Here is an 18434-nt window from a genome sequence, read left to right as displayed (position 1 = left end):
GAGCACAGCGGGTCAGCGGGCATGCCAAGGCTCACACAGCCCTTGGGTCCAGGACCCGCCATGCAGAACCCTGTGGGCCACGCCCAGGGACCGCTCTCTGGAGGCACCCACAGCTCGGCAGAGGCCTGAGCACCACACACACTGTCAGCATGAAAACTGAGGGCTGGCATGGGAGCGCCTGGTGCCTCGTACGTAGCTGGCGGGAGTGTGAAGTGGCACGGCTTCTTGTAGCGCTAACCACACACAGGCCCCGGACAGCAGCGACATTCCTGGGTGCCGCCCGAGTGAAACAGAGACAGGTGTCTATCGACAGAATGGGACGTGGCAAGAAGGAACAACGCAGTGACAGAGAGGAACAGCTGGGAGAGCCACCGCCCAGGGCCAGGCTGCTCTGTGGCGGGACGATGCTCCAGGTGGCCAGCTGTGGGGAGGCTGGGACGCAACCATGTATTGACAGGGTGGTGGTTAAACGGGCACACAACATCTGTCAAAACTGACCGAACTGCACTAAAGAGCTACACATCTCACCATGTACATTGTGCCAGAATAAAAAGCAACTCAAGTGTGTTCAGCCATTTCCTGAGGGCCTGACCTGGGCTTGCAGGTTCGGCTCCAGGCGTAGCAGGCATCCGATCTGGGTGGTTTTCGTGTGGATGATTCCAGCTCCCACGAAATTCGCAGGATTAGGATCAACTTCTTCAAGAAGTGCAGAACCAAATCCAATGATCTGTCCAAAGAAACAGGAGAATGATGATCCTGGAGCTGGGTCACAGGCAGCACGTCCCCCAGGGCCATCCCTCCAGACCCTGGTGCTGGGTCGCGGGCAGCGTGTCCCCGGGGCCGTCCCTCCAGACCCTGGTGCTGGGTCGCGGGCAACGGCTCTCCAGACCCTGGCACTGGGTCACGGGCAGCGTGTCCCCCGGGGCCGTCCCTCCAGACCCTGGTGCTGGGTCAGGGGCAGCGCATCCCCCGGGGCTGTCCCTCCAGACCCTGGCACTGGGTCGCGAGCAACGTCCCTCCAGACCCTGGTGCTGGGTTGTGGTCAGCGCATCCCCCAGGGCCGTCCCTCCAGACCCTGGCGCTGGGTCGCGGGCAGTGTGTCCCCCGGGCCGTCCCTCCAGATGCCCTACCTTGGCTTTGGTGACTTCTGTGTCCATTGGGTGCTTTGCTTTGAAGATGTTCTGCACCTCCTGCTGTGGACTGTGAGAAACAGCAAAGGCAAGTTTCTCAGCCAGGCCAGAGACCAAAGCCCATCTTTTCAAATGACCCCCATCCCCACCCCCGACCCCTACAGGACAACAGGTTTCTCACTTGCTCAACTGCTTCCAACGTTGAAAGAAATCCTGAGAAGCCATTTCTGTCGGCTGGAAGAATTTGTTGAGAGTGATGGGCAGCTGCACAGACACGTTCTGGAAGGTGCCCCCATACCTGCCAGCAGCAGCAGCAGAAAGAGACAGTCAGCTCCTCCTCTGAGAGCCCCAGGGGCCGGGAAAGAGCCTGGAGTGAGAAGCGTCTCCACCTAGTGCCACCCACCAGACCGTGGGGAGCCGAGCCTTGAGTCTCCACAGATCATGTGTGGCTCAGTGTACAGTGTCACCCACAGACAGGATAGGCAGGGCCGTGTACACAGGCAGGATGCCCCTGTGCCTCACTTCTCCCCACTTATCTGTTTCCCAGAACTCCAAGTCTGTGCAAATAGTGTGATTTTTTTTCTTCAAAAAGGCAAAGGCATTTGCACAAAGAATGAAACAAAAATTTGCATGTCTATGTCCCCAAATTCTACAGTATACAATCCTTAAGTTCTCTGTATTTTTAATGTTAGGAAGTGTGCTTTTCTCAACATTCATAACCTTGCAGACAGCCAGCAGGGTACGGGCTGACCATGTACACGCTATTGTAGCCACTGAAAAGTGACAGTAACAAACAGTTGCAACAGGAAAATCTTATGCTTTTAAAAACTAAGCAAAGTGGTATGATCTGAGTCCAACTGCGCAAAAAACGCACCCCTCAGGCCAGGGTCCGAAGGAAACCAGCCGCCTTCACCTCGCAGCTGTTGTCTGGTACCAAGCCGGGCAGGTGGCGTGGGGCCCTGTCTGCTACCCCATGAGGTAAGGCCCCGTTGTGCCCAGAAAGATCCTAGCAAGACCCCATGTGGGAGCTGCCACCTGCCGTCCCGGAGCCCAGGGCTTCACCTCCCCTTGTTTTCTGCGCTCTGCAGAGCTGAGGGCAGCAACAGCTCAGGTCGCATCCATGCACCATGAGTACCCGCATGCCCTGGGTCCCCTCAGGAAGGACATGGGGCACAGTCATGGAGCCCAGGCACACAGCTCAGGCGCCCACACAATTCTTGGCCCAGGGTGCACAGATGGCTCTTACCTGAACTGAATGTTGAGGACGGGCGCCTCCGTGAAGTCGGACACGCACTCTATGTTGACCACCTGCTGCACCTGCGCACCCCCCTCCACAGTTGGGTCCACGGGCTTGGTCTGCAGGTTCAGGTGTGTGTGCGTTAAGGAATCCAGCCAAGAAAGCCCCAGCGGCAGAAGCGGAATCGGGCCGGGCTAGAGCCCCAGCAGGACCCGTGGAGGGCGCACACTCACCACGCTCCAGGACCACCAGCTACAGGTCAAGGGGCGGCCACACCACCCGGCCCTACCCTTCCACCCAGACAATCCTCAAAACACTGTTTGCTTCTCACGCTTCCAAAATGGCTCCTCCATTTTAAAAAGTCGCTTACACTATCTACTGGCTGTTCTACTTCTCTGTTTTCACTCTGTGAGCCTCGGCTCTGGTTCTTACACACACAATTTTTGTCACCGTTAGCAGAAACTGGTGCTTAGTAGGGCAGGAAAACTTCAAGAATCCTGGGAATAGCAGGCTCCTGAGACAGCGAGACTCAGAAAAGAGCCCGCCTTGCTGGGACCAGCGTTGTTTTCGTGCTGGAAAACAAGGGTTTGCCTACAGCCTCTCCTGAAGAAAGAGTGACACCAGCAAAGCTGGGTCCAGGAGGCAGCAGGGTGCAGGCCTCTCCCGCCTCTGGGTCATGTGCTGCCGGCCACTCAGCGGCTGGGCTCGCTGCTGCCTTCAGCCAAGCGGACCCCGAGGGAGAGACCCCTAAAGAGGGGCACAGGAGGAGTCAGCTTCCACTCCGGATTCTCAGCGAAGTCTTTAATACACGTGATCCTACCTGTGTATTTTTAATGACTGCTTTGAAACAGCTTGAACGGTCTGCATTAAAACGTGTTCACGTTAAAATGAACACAGACCAGCCAGTGGCAAGGACGATGTTGCTTCACTCAGGTCTCGGACCATAAACCCCCAGGTGTCACCGTCTCTGGTCAAGCTGGGGTCTTCACGCTAACTCTATTTGGTGGGCCTATCCTTACAGGAAGAGATGTTAGCATCTCCCTCTTTTAGCTGGGAAAGTTCTAGTAACACTTCTGGCATTACGAAGGGAAAATCTTCAGTCTAAAAGCTCTGCCAGAAGCACACACAAGCTCGGCCGGGGTGTGCGCACCGTGCTCCAGTCCCCGCCGGCACCTCCCATGCTCTGCAAGCAGCAGCTCTCTCTGTGAGGCTTCAGAGAGGAGGGATTTAAAGACAATGTCACAGGAGGGTAAGACCAGCTGAAAAAGAAAGGGACTCAAACCAGCCAAATGGAAGGGGAAGAGACTTGTGCACAGTATTTTTAGATGCATTATCAAAAACTGACACTCCAATATGGAAGACTGCCTGTTTTCTTTTTGCTGCCCAACACCACAGGCAGATTATGATTGCCTGATTTTCATATAGCATCTGGAATTATCTTGCTATTTTAACAAAACAAGAAAACCAAAACACTTCCTCAAAAGCCTCCTCTAAGTTCCACATTGTGCTGTCTGTGGGCACGGGGGCAATGAAACCAAGGATATTAGGCTGAAGCTCATCTGAACAGATCAGTGTTGGAGTAAAATTCAGGAACTGCGTGGAGGTCTTGTTACCATAGAAGATAAACATCCGACCTAGAAGGAAACAAAAACCATTTTTTCACACACATCATTTCACGCTTACCCTGAATATTTACACTGAAAAACAAGAGCCCCCCCCTACAATCTTCAGCTGAATCAAAATCCACTGTTGTGATGCACGACTGTTGTTAAAATTAAGAACCAATTTTTTCCAGTTTTAGAACGAGCACACCAGTGTTGGAAACAGGCGGGGTATCTCCTCCACTCAGAGGTAACTTCAGCCCTCCAGCACCCTCCTCCCTCGGCTCCTCCTGCACACCCACACGGGACGGATGAGGTCACACGCGTGTGCACAGGGAAGGACCTACAGAAAGCCCTGTCCGCAGGCTGGGCTCCAGCTGGAGGGGCCTCCAGGGACGCCGCAATCACACAGGCCACTGCCGGCCCTGCCCCACGTCTGCGACACGTAAACACAGGCACCGGCCCTGGCTGCCTCCCGTCGGGGGACCCGGCTGGGCCTGCGTCCAGCACAGCACTGGTGTTGCACACTGGCCCTCACTGCAGCGGCTCATGCACAGCACAGGTGCACATTTTGGATGTGTCGCTGTTTTTATCACAAGAACAAATCTTTGTGAACATCTGTATGCCCCTTGAATTCAGAAAGGAAACCTCGAATATTCTGAAAAGGGTAAACAGTTTGGCATCACTCCTCCCACAATTTAAAAAACCAAAACCAACACCTAGGTGAAGCTATCACGGCCCAGAGTTTAAAAACTTAAACCAGGACTAAAAGTACCATCTGTTTTCAATGCAGCATTTCCCACAAGAATTACTCTGACAACCCTCACTTTTCTAACAGATCCCTGGTGGGCAAGTGACTAATTCTCCTTTTTCACACTCTTTCCGTGTTTTTCACAAGCGAGAGACAGAGCAGTCCTCAGGAGGCTCAAGGCAGGCACTGAAGAGGAGGCAGGTCCGCAGCCAGGGCCCCTGTAGCCACAGGGTTCCATGCACAGTGTTTTTTTTACACTCAAAGGCTTTTTTATGTCCTTCTTCTAAATTGTGGTAAAATACACATAACCTAACATTCACCTTCCTAGCCGTATTTAGGTGGACACAAGGACGTAGGAAGTGCAGCCACACTGTGCAGCCACTGCCACCACCATCTCCAGAACGTTCTCATCTTCCCAAACTGAACTCCGTCCCCATTAAACACCAACTCCCCATCCCCCTGGCCTAGGCCCTGGCACCCACGAACCACGTTCTGTCTCTACAGTCACTGCTCTAGGGACCGCATGAGTGGAGCCACACAGGATTTGTCCCTGTGTCTGGCCCGTGTCACTGAGCACCATGTCCTCAATGTGCATCCGTGCTGTTTTATGCATCCGAATTTCATTCCTGTCTGCCGTCTGATGGCTGAATAATATTCCACTGCATCGACGGACCACATTTTGCTTATCTAGTCATCCACCCATGAACATCTGGGCTGTTTCTAACTTCTGAGGATTGTGAATGCTGCTATGGACATGGGTAGACAGGTACCTCTTTAAGACCCAGCTTTCGATTCTCTGGGGTCTGTCCCCACACGTGAACCTGCTGGGTCACAGAGTAATTCCACTTTCTTTTGTGTTTTGAGGAACTTCCCACAGTAACTGCACGACTGTACACTCCTGCCAGTGGCGCACAAGGCTCCAACGTCACCACGCCCTGCAGACACTCCTTTTCCTTCACGGTTTGTTTTGATGTATGCGTTATTTATGAATGAATGAATGAATGAATGAATGAACGAACGAATGAACAACAGGGTCTCGCTCTGCTGCCCAGGCTGCAGTGCAGTGGCATGATCTCAGCTCACTGCAGCCTCAAACACCTGGACTCAAGCGATCCTCCCCCTCTCTGCCTCCCGAGTAGCTGGGACCACAGGTGTGCACCACCACATCTAGCTAATTTTTGTATTTTTTGTAGAGATGGGGTCTCACCATGTTGTGCAGGCTGGTCTCAAACACCTGGGCTCAAGTGATCCTCCCACCTCGGCCTCCCAAAGTGCTGGAATTACAGGCCTAAGTAACCACACCACCAGGCCAGTCTGTTTATTTATTTATTTACAGAGTCTCACTCTGTTGCCCTGGCTGGAGTGTAGTGGCATGATCTCGGTCACTCCAACCTCCGCCTCCCAGGTTCAAGTGATTCTCCTGTCTCAGCCTCCTAAGTAGCTGGGACTACAGACATGCACCATCATGCAAGGCTAATTTTTGTACTTTTAGTAGAGACAGGGTTTCGCCATGTTAGCCAGGCCGGTCTCGAACTTCTGGCCTCAAGTGATCCGCCTGCCTCAGCCTCCCAACATGCTGGGGTTACAAGCGTGAGCCACTGCCCAGGCTACCTGTTTGTTTTATAACAGCCATCCTGGCGGGGTGAGGTGGTGTCTCGCTGTGGGATTACAGGCGTAAGCCATCCTGATGGGCTGAGGTGGTGTCTCACTGTAGTTTTGACTGGCATTTCCCTCATGACTTTGTCCATCTTTTCAGGTGCTTACTGAGCATTCCTGTATTCTCCCTGGAGAACGTCTTTTCAACAACTCTGCACCCACCCCACCCTCGCCGCCCCTCTGGTTGTACAGATGGGTCTCGGTTTGTTGCCCAGGCTGTTCTTTGGTCCATTTTGTAATTGGGCTGCTTTCTTACTGAGTTATGGGAGTTCTAAGAGAGGGTTTCATTAAGTAATTAAAACACATACCTAAATTCTGCCGAAATTCAGACTTAAGTCCAATTTGAAGCAGCTGATTTTCAAACAACACACCATTGTTTTTACAAACAAACCTAGGGGGAAAGGGACAGTATATGTGTCACTCAAAGCCACCTGCAGAAAACACAAGGGTTTGTTCTGGAAAAAAATTCATAGCACAAGGAGGCCAGAAAAACCTCTATGGGACACAAGGGAAGAAACAAGTAGAAAACGAGTCCAAGGACCATCCTGACAAATGGCCAGAGGAGGACAGTGAGCAGGGCACAGGGACGCGGGCACAGCTCCAGTGAGACCTGTGAAGGCAGTTGGTGCAGCTGCTTTCTAGGAACACGCTGGTCCACATGTAATGGCCTCTCACGGCCCCAGACAGGACACGGGCGCGAAGGCATGCACACAGCTTCTGGCCATGCCACAGACTCCATCCAACCCGGGTGCCGGCCTTCCACCCAGTGAGGGCCTCGCCATCAGAGCCTGGCTGCTCCCCGCTGATGCACACGCACAGCCATCCACCCACCAGCGCCACAGCCCTGCAGGGCCCTGGGCGCCCCCATCTCCCCCTGGCCTCTCCTCTCGCCCATGCACGGTTCGTGTCTACACTGCACAGGGAGCCCAGGGTTTTGCTCACCACAGGGCACCTATCTACACTACACCGAGTTAGGGGAAAATAAAAGAGCATTGGTTAGTTTTCATTTGTGTTTCTCTCGGAAGAGCTTCAAGTTTTCTGACCTCCTCTAGGAAACTGTAACTCCACAGTGACCTGGATCCAGAAGAGAGGAGAGGGAGGCAGGGCAGCAGCACAGGGCTCCTGGGTGAACCCGGCACAGAGACGGCTGTGGCGCTGATTCAGACCACAGGCTGGGAAGGCAGGAGGTCACGGTGCCGCCCTCCCCCAGCCCACCCCAGGGCCTAAGAAGCAAATGCTGCACAGCAGCGGCCTAGTTCTGAAATCTCCACCCCCACCTGTGCTGACGCCGAGGAGATCCAGGTCAGCCACTCCCACGCTCACCCAGTCTCCACTAACTGCACCCCAGCTGCCACCCTGGAAGGTCTGAGTGCTGCCGACCTGAAGATCAGCTCGTCGGCATCCTGCCAGACGGAGACCAGGCCAGGAAGAAGACGGAGGAAGCAGAGACAGACAGCAAGGGACAGTGACGGGCGGCCCTTGGCTTGCTCTCAGGGCCGGGAGGGCGCTGCTCACCTCACACTGCCCCACTCCAGCCCGCCGCAGCCACAAGAGCCACTGAGGCCGCAGTCCCCGCGCACACCTCTGGAGGCCACAGCCGCCCCCTGCACAGCCCGGCAGGCTGCCGGTCCAGCTCCAGCCACACGCAAAGCTTCAAAAGTCAAGTGTGGTCCAACCAACACACAACACAGCCTAGAACACGTCTACTGCGCTTCACCCAGGACTGCCACAGCAGGCCACCAACAAAGCCGAGGTCACTTAACAGGAGGAGCCGGCCGAGGGAGAGGTGTCCATGTGCTCACCGTGCCCTGGGATCGCTGCTCCGCCCACAGCCAATGGTCTCTCCACACAAGAGGCCACAGAGTTTACACTCGTGGTTTGGCCTAAGCCACTTTAAAGTGAAATCTGTCAAGGACATGGGAGGGGCTCCGACTGCTCACCCATGACGTAGCGTGACAGAGGGGCCCTCGTGGTCGGCGTCTCTGCTTGGTTGCTTGCTTTTTAAAGGGTCATCCCAACTACAACCTGGCCTGGAGAAATTTTTGGGGAAAATGCAAACCACTCTGCAAGGCCACAAGAATGCAGCCGCCCTGTCCTGTGAGCCGTGTTCCAGCAGTCACCACGGCCGGCTCGCCCAGGCACTCTGTGCCTCCATCTACACCAAACACACGCAGACACCTGATGACCCTCTGTAGCCAGATCAAAGCCAAGACGGCCACATGCACAAGAGCCCCAAGGCCCGGCCAGCTGGAGACGGCGCCACCCAATGTGAAGCGTGCACAAGGCCATGTGCAGCTCCCAGCACAGCCGTATGGAGACGGGGCAGGCATGCGCCCAGCAGGAAAGGGCCACGGCTGCCACAGACTGCCCAGCCCCCGTCCCTTCCTGCCACGGACTGCCCAGCCCCGGTCCCTTCCTGCCACGGACTGCCCAGCCCCGGTCCCTTCCTGCCACGGACTGCCCAGCCCCGGTCCCTTCCTGCCACGGACTGCCCAGCCCCGGTCCCTTCCTGCCACGGACTGCCCAGCCCCGGTCCCTTCCTGCCACAGACTGCCCAACCCCGGTCCCTTCCTGCCACCGAGACACTGAGAAGTGGCCACCACCGGAGCCCTGGAACCTGGATTCTCAATTGCAAACACAGTGACTCTAAGAGCAGTAAGAAGACTCTTTTTCAGCCAAGTGGCGATCTGCACCAAACACCACACTGGCCTGCCTCTCCTAAGTCCTCTTCCAACACGTAACAGGAAACAGAACTCACATGCAACATGAATACAAAGAACTGAAAAGCATTTTAAAACACCAGAATTCTATTACAGTCTTCAAAACGGGGGACCAAAAGGCCATTCCTCAAAGGCTCTCTAACCTCCATCTGGGACAGAAACCGGCAGCTGCGCTCCCACCCACAGGGCAGTGGAGGGGGGGGGAAGGGGAGGGGGAGGGGGAGGGGGATGGGGGAGGGGGACGGGAAAGGGGGAGGGGGACAGGGAGGGGGAGGGGGAGGGAGACAGGGGAGGGGGAGGGGGAGGGAGACAGGGGAGGGGGAGGGGGAGGGAGACAGGGGAGGGGGAGGGGGAGGGGGAGGGGGAGGGACGTCCACTCCAGGAATGGGACGCCTCAGACCTCCGCCAGGCATGAAAACAAGCAGACGGCTGAGAGCAGCCAGCAAGGGGAACGCACAGCTGAGCAGCCCAGCAGAGTGGGCTGGGGAGAGCATGCGCCAGGGAAAGTGGTCAGCACGGATGATCTGAAGACTGTGGAGACACTGGCAGAGACCACTGCATGTGGGGAGCTGGGAGGTGCCCATGCATTGGACAGAAATTAGAGCAGGACAAACAGCAAAGTCAGGCTGCCCTCGGGGGCAACCACAGGGTGGAGGCCGAAGGTGTGAGCAGGGCAGGCCTCACGGGAGGACTTGGCAAGTGAGCAACTCAAGGACAAGAGACCAGGCCTCCAGGCCAGACACAGACAAGACGGCTTAAATCAGAGTGAAAAGCAGCCCAACTAGACAGGAAAGAGGCGAAGAGGAAACGAGTAGCTACAAAGGGTGTTTATCAACACTCAAAGAAAGAGCAGCTGAAGCATGATCAGACACAGCCGCTGGCCAGACCCTGTGGCTTCTTTCATGTCCTCTTTTCCTCCTGAGAGGAATGTCAGCCCTTTATCTAATGCACACTGCAGTCCACAAGTCTAGGTTCTGAGAGGAGTGACAGAGCAAACCCACCCACGACACAGCAGCTCCCACTCTCTCCCCCAAGCAGTAATTTGGGAGGTAAACTCCGCTGCCCACCTCTGTCCAGCTGGCCGCGGCCACACCGGAAGTCAGGGGGCACGGCAGTCCCGTGCCTGTCTGCAGGACTCAGGAAACCTGACTACCTGGCAAAGTTGTCTTCGGAGCCAGGAGCGAGAGGCGCGACCACAGAGGCCGAGTCTGAGAACACGTCCACGAGCAGCCCGCCGCCGCCGGAGGAGGGTGGGGGGCCCACAGGGGCGGGGGGGGCGGCCCCCAGACCCAGCAGGTCTGCCGACGGAGAAGGCGTAGACTGTAAGAGAAGGAAGGAGAGCATCAGCAGAGAGCCTCCTTGGCCTGGCCGGCCCCGGCAGCTCACACCTGCACATCCTCCCCCATGGCGCCCCCTTGGCATCCATGCACTCCCGGGGGCTGGGGCAGACGCCCCCTTGGCATCCATGCACTCCCAGGGCTGAGCCGGCAGCACATGGCTCAGTGAGTGACCAGAGAGGGAGGGATAACAGCCACTTCCTGAGTACATCCCAGAGTCCAGCCTAAAGATAACTGCCCTTAAAACATTAGTCATAATTTCACCAAGACACCCTACTAAGACATTTTTTCACAAATGCTATTTGAATGAAAAAAATTCTCAGAAAATTTTGCCATGAAAGACATAAAAAATAAATACATGGTTTAAGAAATAAGATAGGCCGGGTGCGGTGGCTCAAGCCTGTAATCCCAGCACTTTGGGAGGCCGAGACGGGCGGATCACGAGGTTAGGAGATCGAGAACATCCTGGCTAACACGGTGAAACCCCGTCTCAATTAAAAAATACAAAAAACTAGCTGGGCGAGGTGGTGGGCGCCTGTAGTCCCAGCTACTTGGGAGGCTGAGGCAGGAGAATGGCGTAAACCTGGGGGGCGGAGCTTGCAGTGAGCTGAGATCCGGCCACTGCACTCCAGCCTGGGCGACAGAGCGAGACTCCGTCTCAAAAAAAAAAAAGAAATAAGATAAAGCAGGCCGGGCACGGTGACTCACGCCTGTAACCCCAGCACTTTGGGAGGCCAAGGCGGGGGGACCACAAGGTCAGGAGATGGAGAACATCCTGGCGAACACAGGTCAGGAGACAGAGACCATCCTGGCGAACACGGTGAAACCCCGTCTCTACTAAAAATACAAAAAATTAGCCGGGCGCGGTGGCCGGTGCCTGTAGTCCCAGCTACTCAGGAGGCTGAGGCGGGAGAACGGCGGGAACCCGGGGGGCGGAGCTTGCAGTGAGCCGAGATCACGCCACTGCACTCCAACCTGGGCGACAGAGCGAGGCTCCTCGGGCGCATTATTAGTTTAATCATTAAATCGTTATTAATCACTGAAAGTCTACAGAACAAAGACTTGTAAAAATAACCGCTTTTTGGCTGGGCGTGGTGCCTCACATAATCCCAGCACTTTGGAAGGTTGAGGCAGAAGGACTGCTTGAGCCCAGGAATTTAAAACTAGCCTGGGCAACATAGCAAGAAACTGTCCTTGTTTTTTTTTTGAGACACTCACTCTACTGCCCAGGCTGGAGTGCAATGGTGCAGGCTCACTGCAACCTCCACCTCAAGCGATTCTCCCGCCTCAGCCTCCCAAGTAGCTGGGATTACAAGTGGCCGCCACCACGCCCAGTTAATTTTTGTACTTTTAGTGGAGACGGGGTTTCGCCATGTTGGCCAGGTTGGTCTTGAACTCCTGACCTCAGGTGATCTGTCCACCTCAGCCTCCCAAAGTGTTGGGATTACAGGCATGAGCCACCACACCTGGCCCCAGTAACTGCTCTTTGATCCTGGACAAAGGCACAAGGAAAGAGCACCTATGATCTCATGATTAAAGTCTCACAACAGGCACAAGCGGCCGCACAGTCCATCGCATGCTTACCCATCCAACAGTGCAGCAGGCTCCCCAGCAATGCCCCAGTGGCCTGACCTCCAGAGCTCAGAGCTGCTCTGGGTTCCACGGGTCCTGCCCTGCAGCAGCCTGTGCACCAGAAGGACTCAGGTACTCCCTATAAAAAGGATACTCAGCCAGGCGTGGTGGCTCACACCTGTAATCCCAGCACTTTGGGAGGCCGGCGGGGGGGGCAGATCACGAGGTCAGAAGATCAAGACCATCCTGGTCAACATGGGGAAACCCCATCTCTACTAAAAATACAAAAATTAGCTGGGTGTGGTGGCACATGCCTGTAATCCCAGCTACCCGGGAGGTGGAGGCAGGAGAACTGAAACCGGGAAGCGGAGATTGCAGTGAGCTGAGATCACACCACTGAACTACAGCCTGGCGACACTCACACTTTGACACTGTACACCAGGGGCTCTTGGTGGAGAAACCCCCCACTCAGCTAAGAGCTTTCTGGAGATGTGGAGGGTTCTGACTATCACAACAATATTGGCATTTCACAGTCAAAAACCAGAGACATAAAGATACCCTGCCTTGAAGACTTGTCTTGAGTAACTTTAGAATGTTCCATTGGACATCTAAGAAGGTAAAAAATTAGTTTGTAATTATCTGAGACTCCATCTGAATGCCATTTTACATTAATGCAAAGTTAAGTTGTCACACTGCACTTTCAAAAAATTACATAAGTGGGTATGTGATATATGAATTTTACTTCAAGATAAACGAGGCATCACAAAGTGTGTTATGCAAAAAGGTGCAGGTCAGAATGGGGGCAGGAGGAGTCAGAATGGGGGCGAAGGCAGTCAGAATGGGGGCAGGGGGAGTCTGAATGGGGACGGGGGAGTCTGAATGGAGGCGAAGGGAATCAGAATGGGGGCAGGGGGAGTCTGAATGGGGGCGGGCGGGGGAGTCAGAATGGGGGTGGTAGGAGTCAGAATAGGGGCGGAGAGTCAGAATGGGGATGCGGGGCAGTCAGAAACGGGGCAAGCTCCCAGGTCTGCTCTTGTGACTGAACACCTCTGCAAGAGAAGATGACATGGGTCTCGTGTGCTCCAAGGGTGGGAGGTCACAGAGGAGCTGGCAGAGAAGAGTCCCAAAAATATCCAAGGTGTGTCTCGATGAAACCATCTGAGGGTGGCACTTCGCTCCCCATGCCTGGGACAGCGCCCGCCAACACTGTGGTCTCCACAGCCTGACAAAGCTGTGAGCTGTGTGGGAAGCCATCGGCCTTGGCAATGCACCTGCAGCCCAAATGGAGACAATTCCTCCTCTGCATCTAGTCACAGATGTTACCTCTGGTTCCTGCACTGATTCAAATACATCTATGGCTTTTGGTTTTGTTTTTTTTTTTTTTGAGACCGAGTCTTGCTCTGTTGCCCAGGCTGGAGTGCAGTGGTGCGATCTCAGCTCGCTGCAACCTCTGTCTCCTGGGTTCAAGCAATTCTCCCACCTCAGCTTCCCGAGTAGCTGGGATTACAGGCACACACCACCATGCCCAGCTAATTTTTGTATTTTTAGAAGAGACGGGGTTTCACCATGTTGGCCAGGCTGGTCTTGAACTCCTGACCTCAAGTGATCCGCCCGCCTCGGCCCCCCAAAGTGCTGGGATTACAGGTGTGAGCCACCGCGCCCGGCCATCTATGGCTTTTAACTGCTTTCTAAAGTAGGAAAGCCCTTTGCCCTAGTAAATGAATTTATACCTGAAACGTTACCACAGACGGTAAGAGCGAGGCCCCAGGACAAGAGTCCTGAAGTCCACTTTGGGTTCTTCATCCCCTCCTCATCCTCTCAGGCCTGGGAGACCCTCCTCAGGGAGCAGGCCTGGCTCCTGGGCCACACCAGTTCGCCTCCTCCCTCCAATAGCAGGACAACTTGAGGGGTGAAGGTTTTGCCTACAACGGCCCCAGGCTCCTGCATGTGAGACCAGGCGGCCTCTGACCCCCACACCCCCGTGCTCCCCGGCACACCCGAGGACACACACACCACAGCCTCCCCCAAGGAGCTGTGTGCAGAGAGAGGATGCTCGGAAGAACTAAAATGTTCTGGCCTCATCTATGATCTTAAACAAAAGACATTTTGGCCAACGTGACACCAAGATAAAGGGAAAGGCACACGTGCCGATGCCACCCTGAGGCCCCTTCACGGCCCATGCAGAAGACCCTGAGCAAGAGAACTTCGCTGGGAGTGTCTCCCATAGGGAGGGGCCTCTCACTGGAGCTCCTGTGAGCAGTGGGGACAGACTGGAAAGCACAGGAGGGCAAGGAAGCCACACAGCACGGCTCTCGGTCAGAACGGAGGGGCCCACACACCACGGCTCTCGGCTTAGAATGGAGCTGCGTGCCTCAGCCACAGACACCTCCCTAAGGAACCCACCCGCCAGGTGCCACTGACCATCAGGAGTGAAGCCAAACTCCGAAAATCCACTGAATGAGCCCGGAAGGGGGACCCCTCCAAGGAGGGACCTTACAGAAATGCTGAACCTCACAGGACCCTCATCCCCCTTTTCAGATGGCAGCACACTGCTCTCACTCCCAGGGCCCAGAAGCTTCCATCTGATCCCAAAGCCACAGTCAAGGCCAGGCCCTCCAAAGTCCACCCTGAGCCTAACTGGACAAACCTGGGTGTGATCAAAGGCCTGGGGTACGGGCACACCTCATTTCTTAGGACCCACATGAAAAAGAAACACCAAACAGAGCCTGAGGACAATCCTACAGCCCCTCTCCGTGCTCCCTCAGCGAGTTCCTTTTAACGTCAAAGCAGCTGGAGGGGAGTGAGAGCACCTGGTGCCTTCCCAGCTTCAAACAGGCAATTCCAGGTTTCCGTGGAAGGCTTCACAGTGCCCTTGCTGAAAGCCGGCGGCCAGGAATCCCTGCACACCAGCCTCCCCTGGGTCACATCTTCCTGCCCTCGCCTCCTCACCCAACTGAAGCTGGGTCCTCCTCTCTGCAGGGCAGAGCCACTGCCGGCCCAGCGCCCACGGGGAGGGCCCTGCTCCGGCAGCTCACAGACAAATCTCCACAAGCAAGTTTCTGTCTCCAGAAACCTATGTCAAGACGCTCGAAGGACAAGGAGAGATGGATTAGAGGAATGACAGAGGCCTGCAGCACCAGGCACCTGGCTACTGACATCCCACGGGAGGAGACAGGATCAAAAGCAGGTCAGCAGCTCCACAGAGCACGTGAGAAACACAAGCATGAAGGTGCTTGAGTGTGAAGGGAAGATGCCCACCTGGGTGGGAACAGCCACATCCTTCATTCACCTCATTCACTCCAGGGTCAGCTCTCAGGCAATTCAAGCCTCCAGAGGGCAGGCACAGCAGCATGCCACCAACAACGCAGAGAGAGGGCAAGGGGGACAGGGGCTGCATGGAGGACACGAGGCGAGGTGGGGCGGGGTGGGGGGAGGAAGAGGGGAAGGGAAGACTGCTCAATGAGATGTCAGGCTCAGCCAGGAGGGGGAGGAGGGGAGGGAAAAGATGAGGAAGAGGAAGAGAAGTGGGGATGAGGAGGAAAAGGAGTGGGGGAAGGAGAGGGAGGAGGGGGAGGAGGAGAGGGAGGAGGGAGAGAAGGGGGAGAGGAGGAAGGAGAAGGAGGTGGAAGAAGAGGAGGAGGAAAAAGAGGAAGAGGAGGAAAAGAGGAAGAGGAGGGGAGAAGGAGAGGGAGGAGGGAGGGGGAGGGAGAGGGGAAGAGGGAGGGGGAGAGGGGGAGAGAGAAAGGCGAGGAGGAGAGGGGGAGAGGGAGGAGGAAGGGGAGGAGGGGAGGGGGAGGGGGAGCAGGGGGGAGAAGGGGAGGAGAGGAAGGGGGAGGAGGGGAAGGTGAAAGAAGAGGGTGAGGAGGAGGGGAGGGGAGGGGAAGGTGGAGGAAGAGGGGGAGGAGGGGAAGGTGGGGGAGAGGGGGGAGGAGGGGAAGGTGGGGGAAGAGGGGGGAGGAGGGGAAGGTGGGGGAAGAGGGGGGAGGAGGGGAAGGTGGGGGAAGAGGGGGCAGGAGGAGGGGGAGGGGAAGGGGGAAGAAAAGGAGGGGGAGGAGGAGGGGGGGAGAGAGGGAGGGAGAGGAGAAAGGTGAGGGAGAGGACGATGAGGTGGGAAAGGAGGGGAGGGGAAAGGAGGAGGAGGGAGAGGAGGGGAAAGGAGGGGAGGAGCGGGGAGGAGGGGGGAGGAGCGGGGAGGAGGGGGGAGGAGGGAGAGGAGGGGGAGGAGAAAGAGGAGGGGAAGGGGGAAGAGAGGAAGGGGAGGGGGAGGAGGGGGGAGAGGATGAAGGGAAGGAGGAGGGGGAGGAGGAGAGGAGGGGGAGGGAGGGAGGGAGGAAGAGGAGGAGGAGGAAGGGGGAGGAGGAGGAAGGGGGAGGAGGAGGATGAGGGGGATGAGGGGGAGGGGAAAGGAGGGGGAGAAAGGGAGAGGGGGAAGGGAAGGAGGGGGGACAAAGGGGAGGAGGGGGAGGAGGGGGAGGAGGGGGAGGAGGAGGAAGACGAGCAGGGGGAGGAAGAGGAGGAGCGGGAGAAGCCACTGGGCGCAATGTCAGGCTGAGCCTGGATACCGGCCCCATCGCAGGCCCTGCACTGTCAGCCAGAGAGGCAGGACACACAGTCAGCAGAGCACATAAGCAGGTCCCTGCCAAGGAGTGCCAGGACTCCAACACGAGCACCCTCCCAACCAGCAAACTGCCAGGGCAGGCACTACCACAGGAGCTCACCCCACAAAGCCCTGCTAATAGTGGGCAGCAGCACTGGTTGCCACCACTGGACCTGCGTCCTGGAGAGAAGATTGAGAAGATTCTCTCTCCAGAGCTCCTCTAACTGGACAGACAGAAAGCCCGTGTGACCCCGACAGGAGCCCTCCCTGACAGTGCAGAGGGGACAGCGGCAAGCAGAGCCCAGCAAAGCACAGCTCTCCCGACCACGCTTCTCTCCCGACAAATACCACAGGACGCTCTCAGCCACGGGACTATTCTCATCACATCACACATACAAGGAAAACCAGACCTAACCCAACTCACTAGAGAAAACCTCGAAGAGCAGGGCAGGAGAGGTCCTCTCTGAATCAACAAAGCATGTGTGGACAGTTGCCTGGGGGAGGCAGTCCTATAGGAGAGGGGACGGCCACTTCCCCTAAAACAATCACCACAGCAGATGTGGGAGCTGAGCTGGACAAGACGATGGTCTGAAGGAAGCGCCTCGCCCAGCAGGGACAGTGGCCCCTGGGACACACCAGCGGGGTGTCCAGAGCCACAGTCGGCACCTGGGTTCTCAGTACATGCTCCTCCCTGACAGGAAATGCTCTGCTGGTCCCAAGTCTTGGGGGTGAGGCCCTCACAGGTCTGGGTACACAGCAGGTGAGGAACCCACCATGGCACTAGTGCTGGCCGGGGCAGGCTCGGGGCCCCCATTCACATCCACACTCCTCTCCCGCTTGGTGTCCTCCAGGTCTGTCACTGTGCTGGGGCCCTTCTTCTTCTTGAGCTTTGCCAAGATGGAGGACTCCCGCTCCGGGAACGGGGGCATCTCCTCCAGCACGGTCGCCTTGGAAAGAACACAAGGTGGGCTTGCTCAGAGTCCCTGACCTCCGACCCTCAGTCAAGCCAGCCCGAAGGATGGGGGCCTCCTACCAGGATGTCGGTGCTGGCCACAGTGCTGAGCCGCAGGTACTCCACGGCGCGTTGCTGCAGCTCCACGTCTGCGTTCCTCAGCTGGCTGTCGCTGCGCAGCACATCCTGGATGGTGGGCTTCACCTCCGGAAAGAGGTTCACGAACTTGATGTAGGTGGACAGGAGCAGTGCGCGGGTGGGGACGCTGCATAGGTGGAACTTGGAGTGCAGCAGGTTGAACTGGATCAGCGGGCTGGGGGGGTGGGGAGAGCACAACACAGGGACGCCATCATCCCCTCGCAGGCTCCAGCACGTCCCCGCACGGGAGGGACAGCAGCAAGACCCCCTTGCCTGCACCAGAGGCCGCTGGTCAGGACCCTCTTCCAGCTCCAGATCCCACTGCAAGGCACCCCTTTCACAAAGTCAGCCATAAACCCCATGTCTCCATTTTCTCCTAGAATCCCTGCTTTTTCTATCAACTGAAGGAAAACAAAAAGATGCCGATTGGGAGCAGACGCGGCTCTGCGAGGCCTCCCAACAAAGCCAGCTGGCACCTCGCCTCTTGAGGACACCAGCCACCTTAGCCCGCTAGAGTGCACATGGCTCTGACTCGCAAAGGGCCTCTCACCTGGATCTCGGGTCTCCAGCTATCAGGTTTCCAAACTCCCCCAGGATGTAGCCACCCACTTTGACCAGGTTCTCGTGGCATGCGGGAGCCTGAAGAGCCTGTGAAGCACAAACATAATGAGCCGGGGTGGCAGCCAAGTGTCCAGAGCTAAGGCGAGGCAGGAACGTCCTGGTACGGTGCACCCTACACCAGC

General features: G+C 56.5%; 1 protein-coding gene across 4 annotated transcripts in view; it reads right to left on the bottom strand.

Annotated features, from left to right (window-relative positions):
- AP2A2 (adaptor related protein complex 2 subunit alpha 2) overlaps nt 1-18434 on the bottom strand; it is a 102721-nt gene that overhangs the window by 1728 nt on the left and 82559 nt on the right. For all 4 annotated transcript variants that reach the window (XR_004435635.1, XM_033204013.1, XM_033204011.1 and 1 more), the window contains exons 12-21: nt 18242-18339; nt 17635-17866; nt 17375-17548; nt 10249-10415; nt 6684-6766; nt 3912-4001; nt 2377-2500; nt 1312-1428; nt 1131-1200; nt 593-727 (exon numbers count right to left, since the gene is read on the bottom strand). Coding sequence is in view for 3 of the 4 variants with exons in the window: in XM_033204013.1 (XP_033059904.1) it covers nt 593-727; nt 1131-1200; nt 1312-1428; nt 2377-2500; nt 3912-4001; nt 6684-6766; nt 10249-10415; nt 17375-17548; nt 17635-17866; nt 18242-18339 (1290 nt within the window). In the remaining variant the exon portion in view is untranslated. The remainder of the gene's footprint in view (nt 1-592; nt 728-1130; nt 1201-1311; nt 1429-2376; nt 2501-3911; nt 4002-6683; nt 6767-10248; nt 10416-17374; nt 17549-17634; nt 17867-18241; nt 18340-18434) is intronic.

Source organism: Trachypithecus francoisi, unplaced genomic scaffold (genome assembly GCF_009764315.1).
Source record: "Trachypithecus francoisi isolate TF-2019V2 unplaced genomic scaffold, Tfra_2.0 Lachesis_group8, whole genome shotgun sequence".
NCBI classification, from domain to species: Eukaryota; Metazoa; Chordata; class Mammalia; order Primates; family Cercopithecidae; genus Trachypithecus; species Trachypithecus francoisi.
Note: the sequence above shows the minus strand (reverse complement) of the source record. Positions and strands in the feature narration are given on the sequence as shown.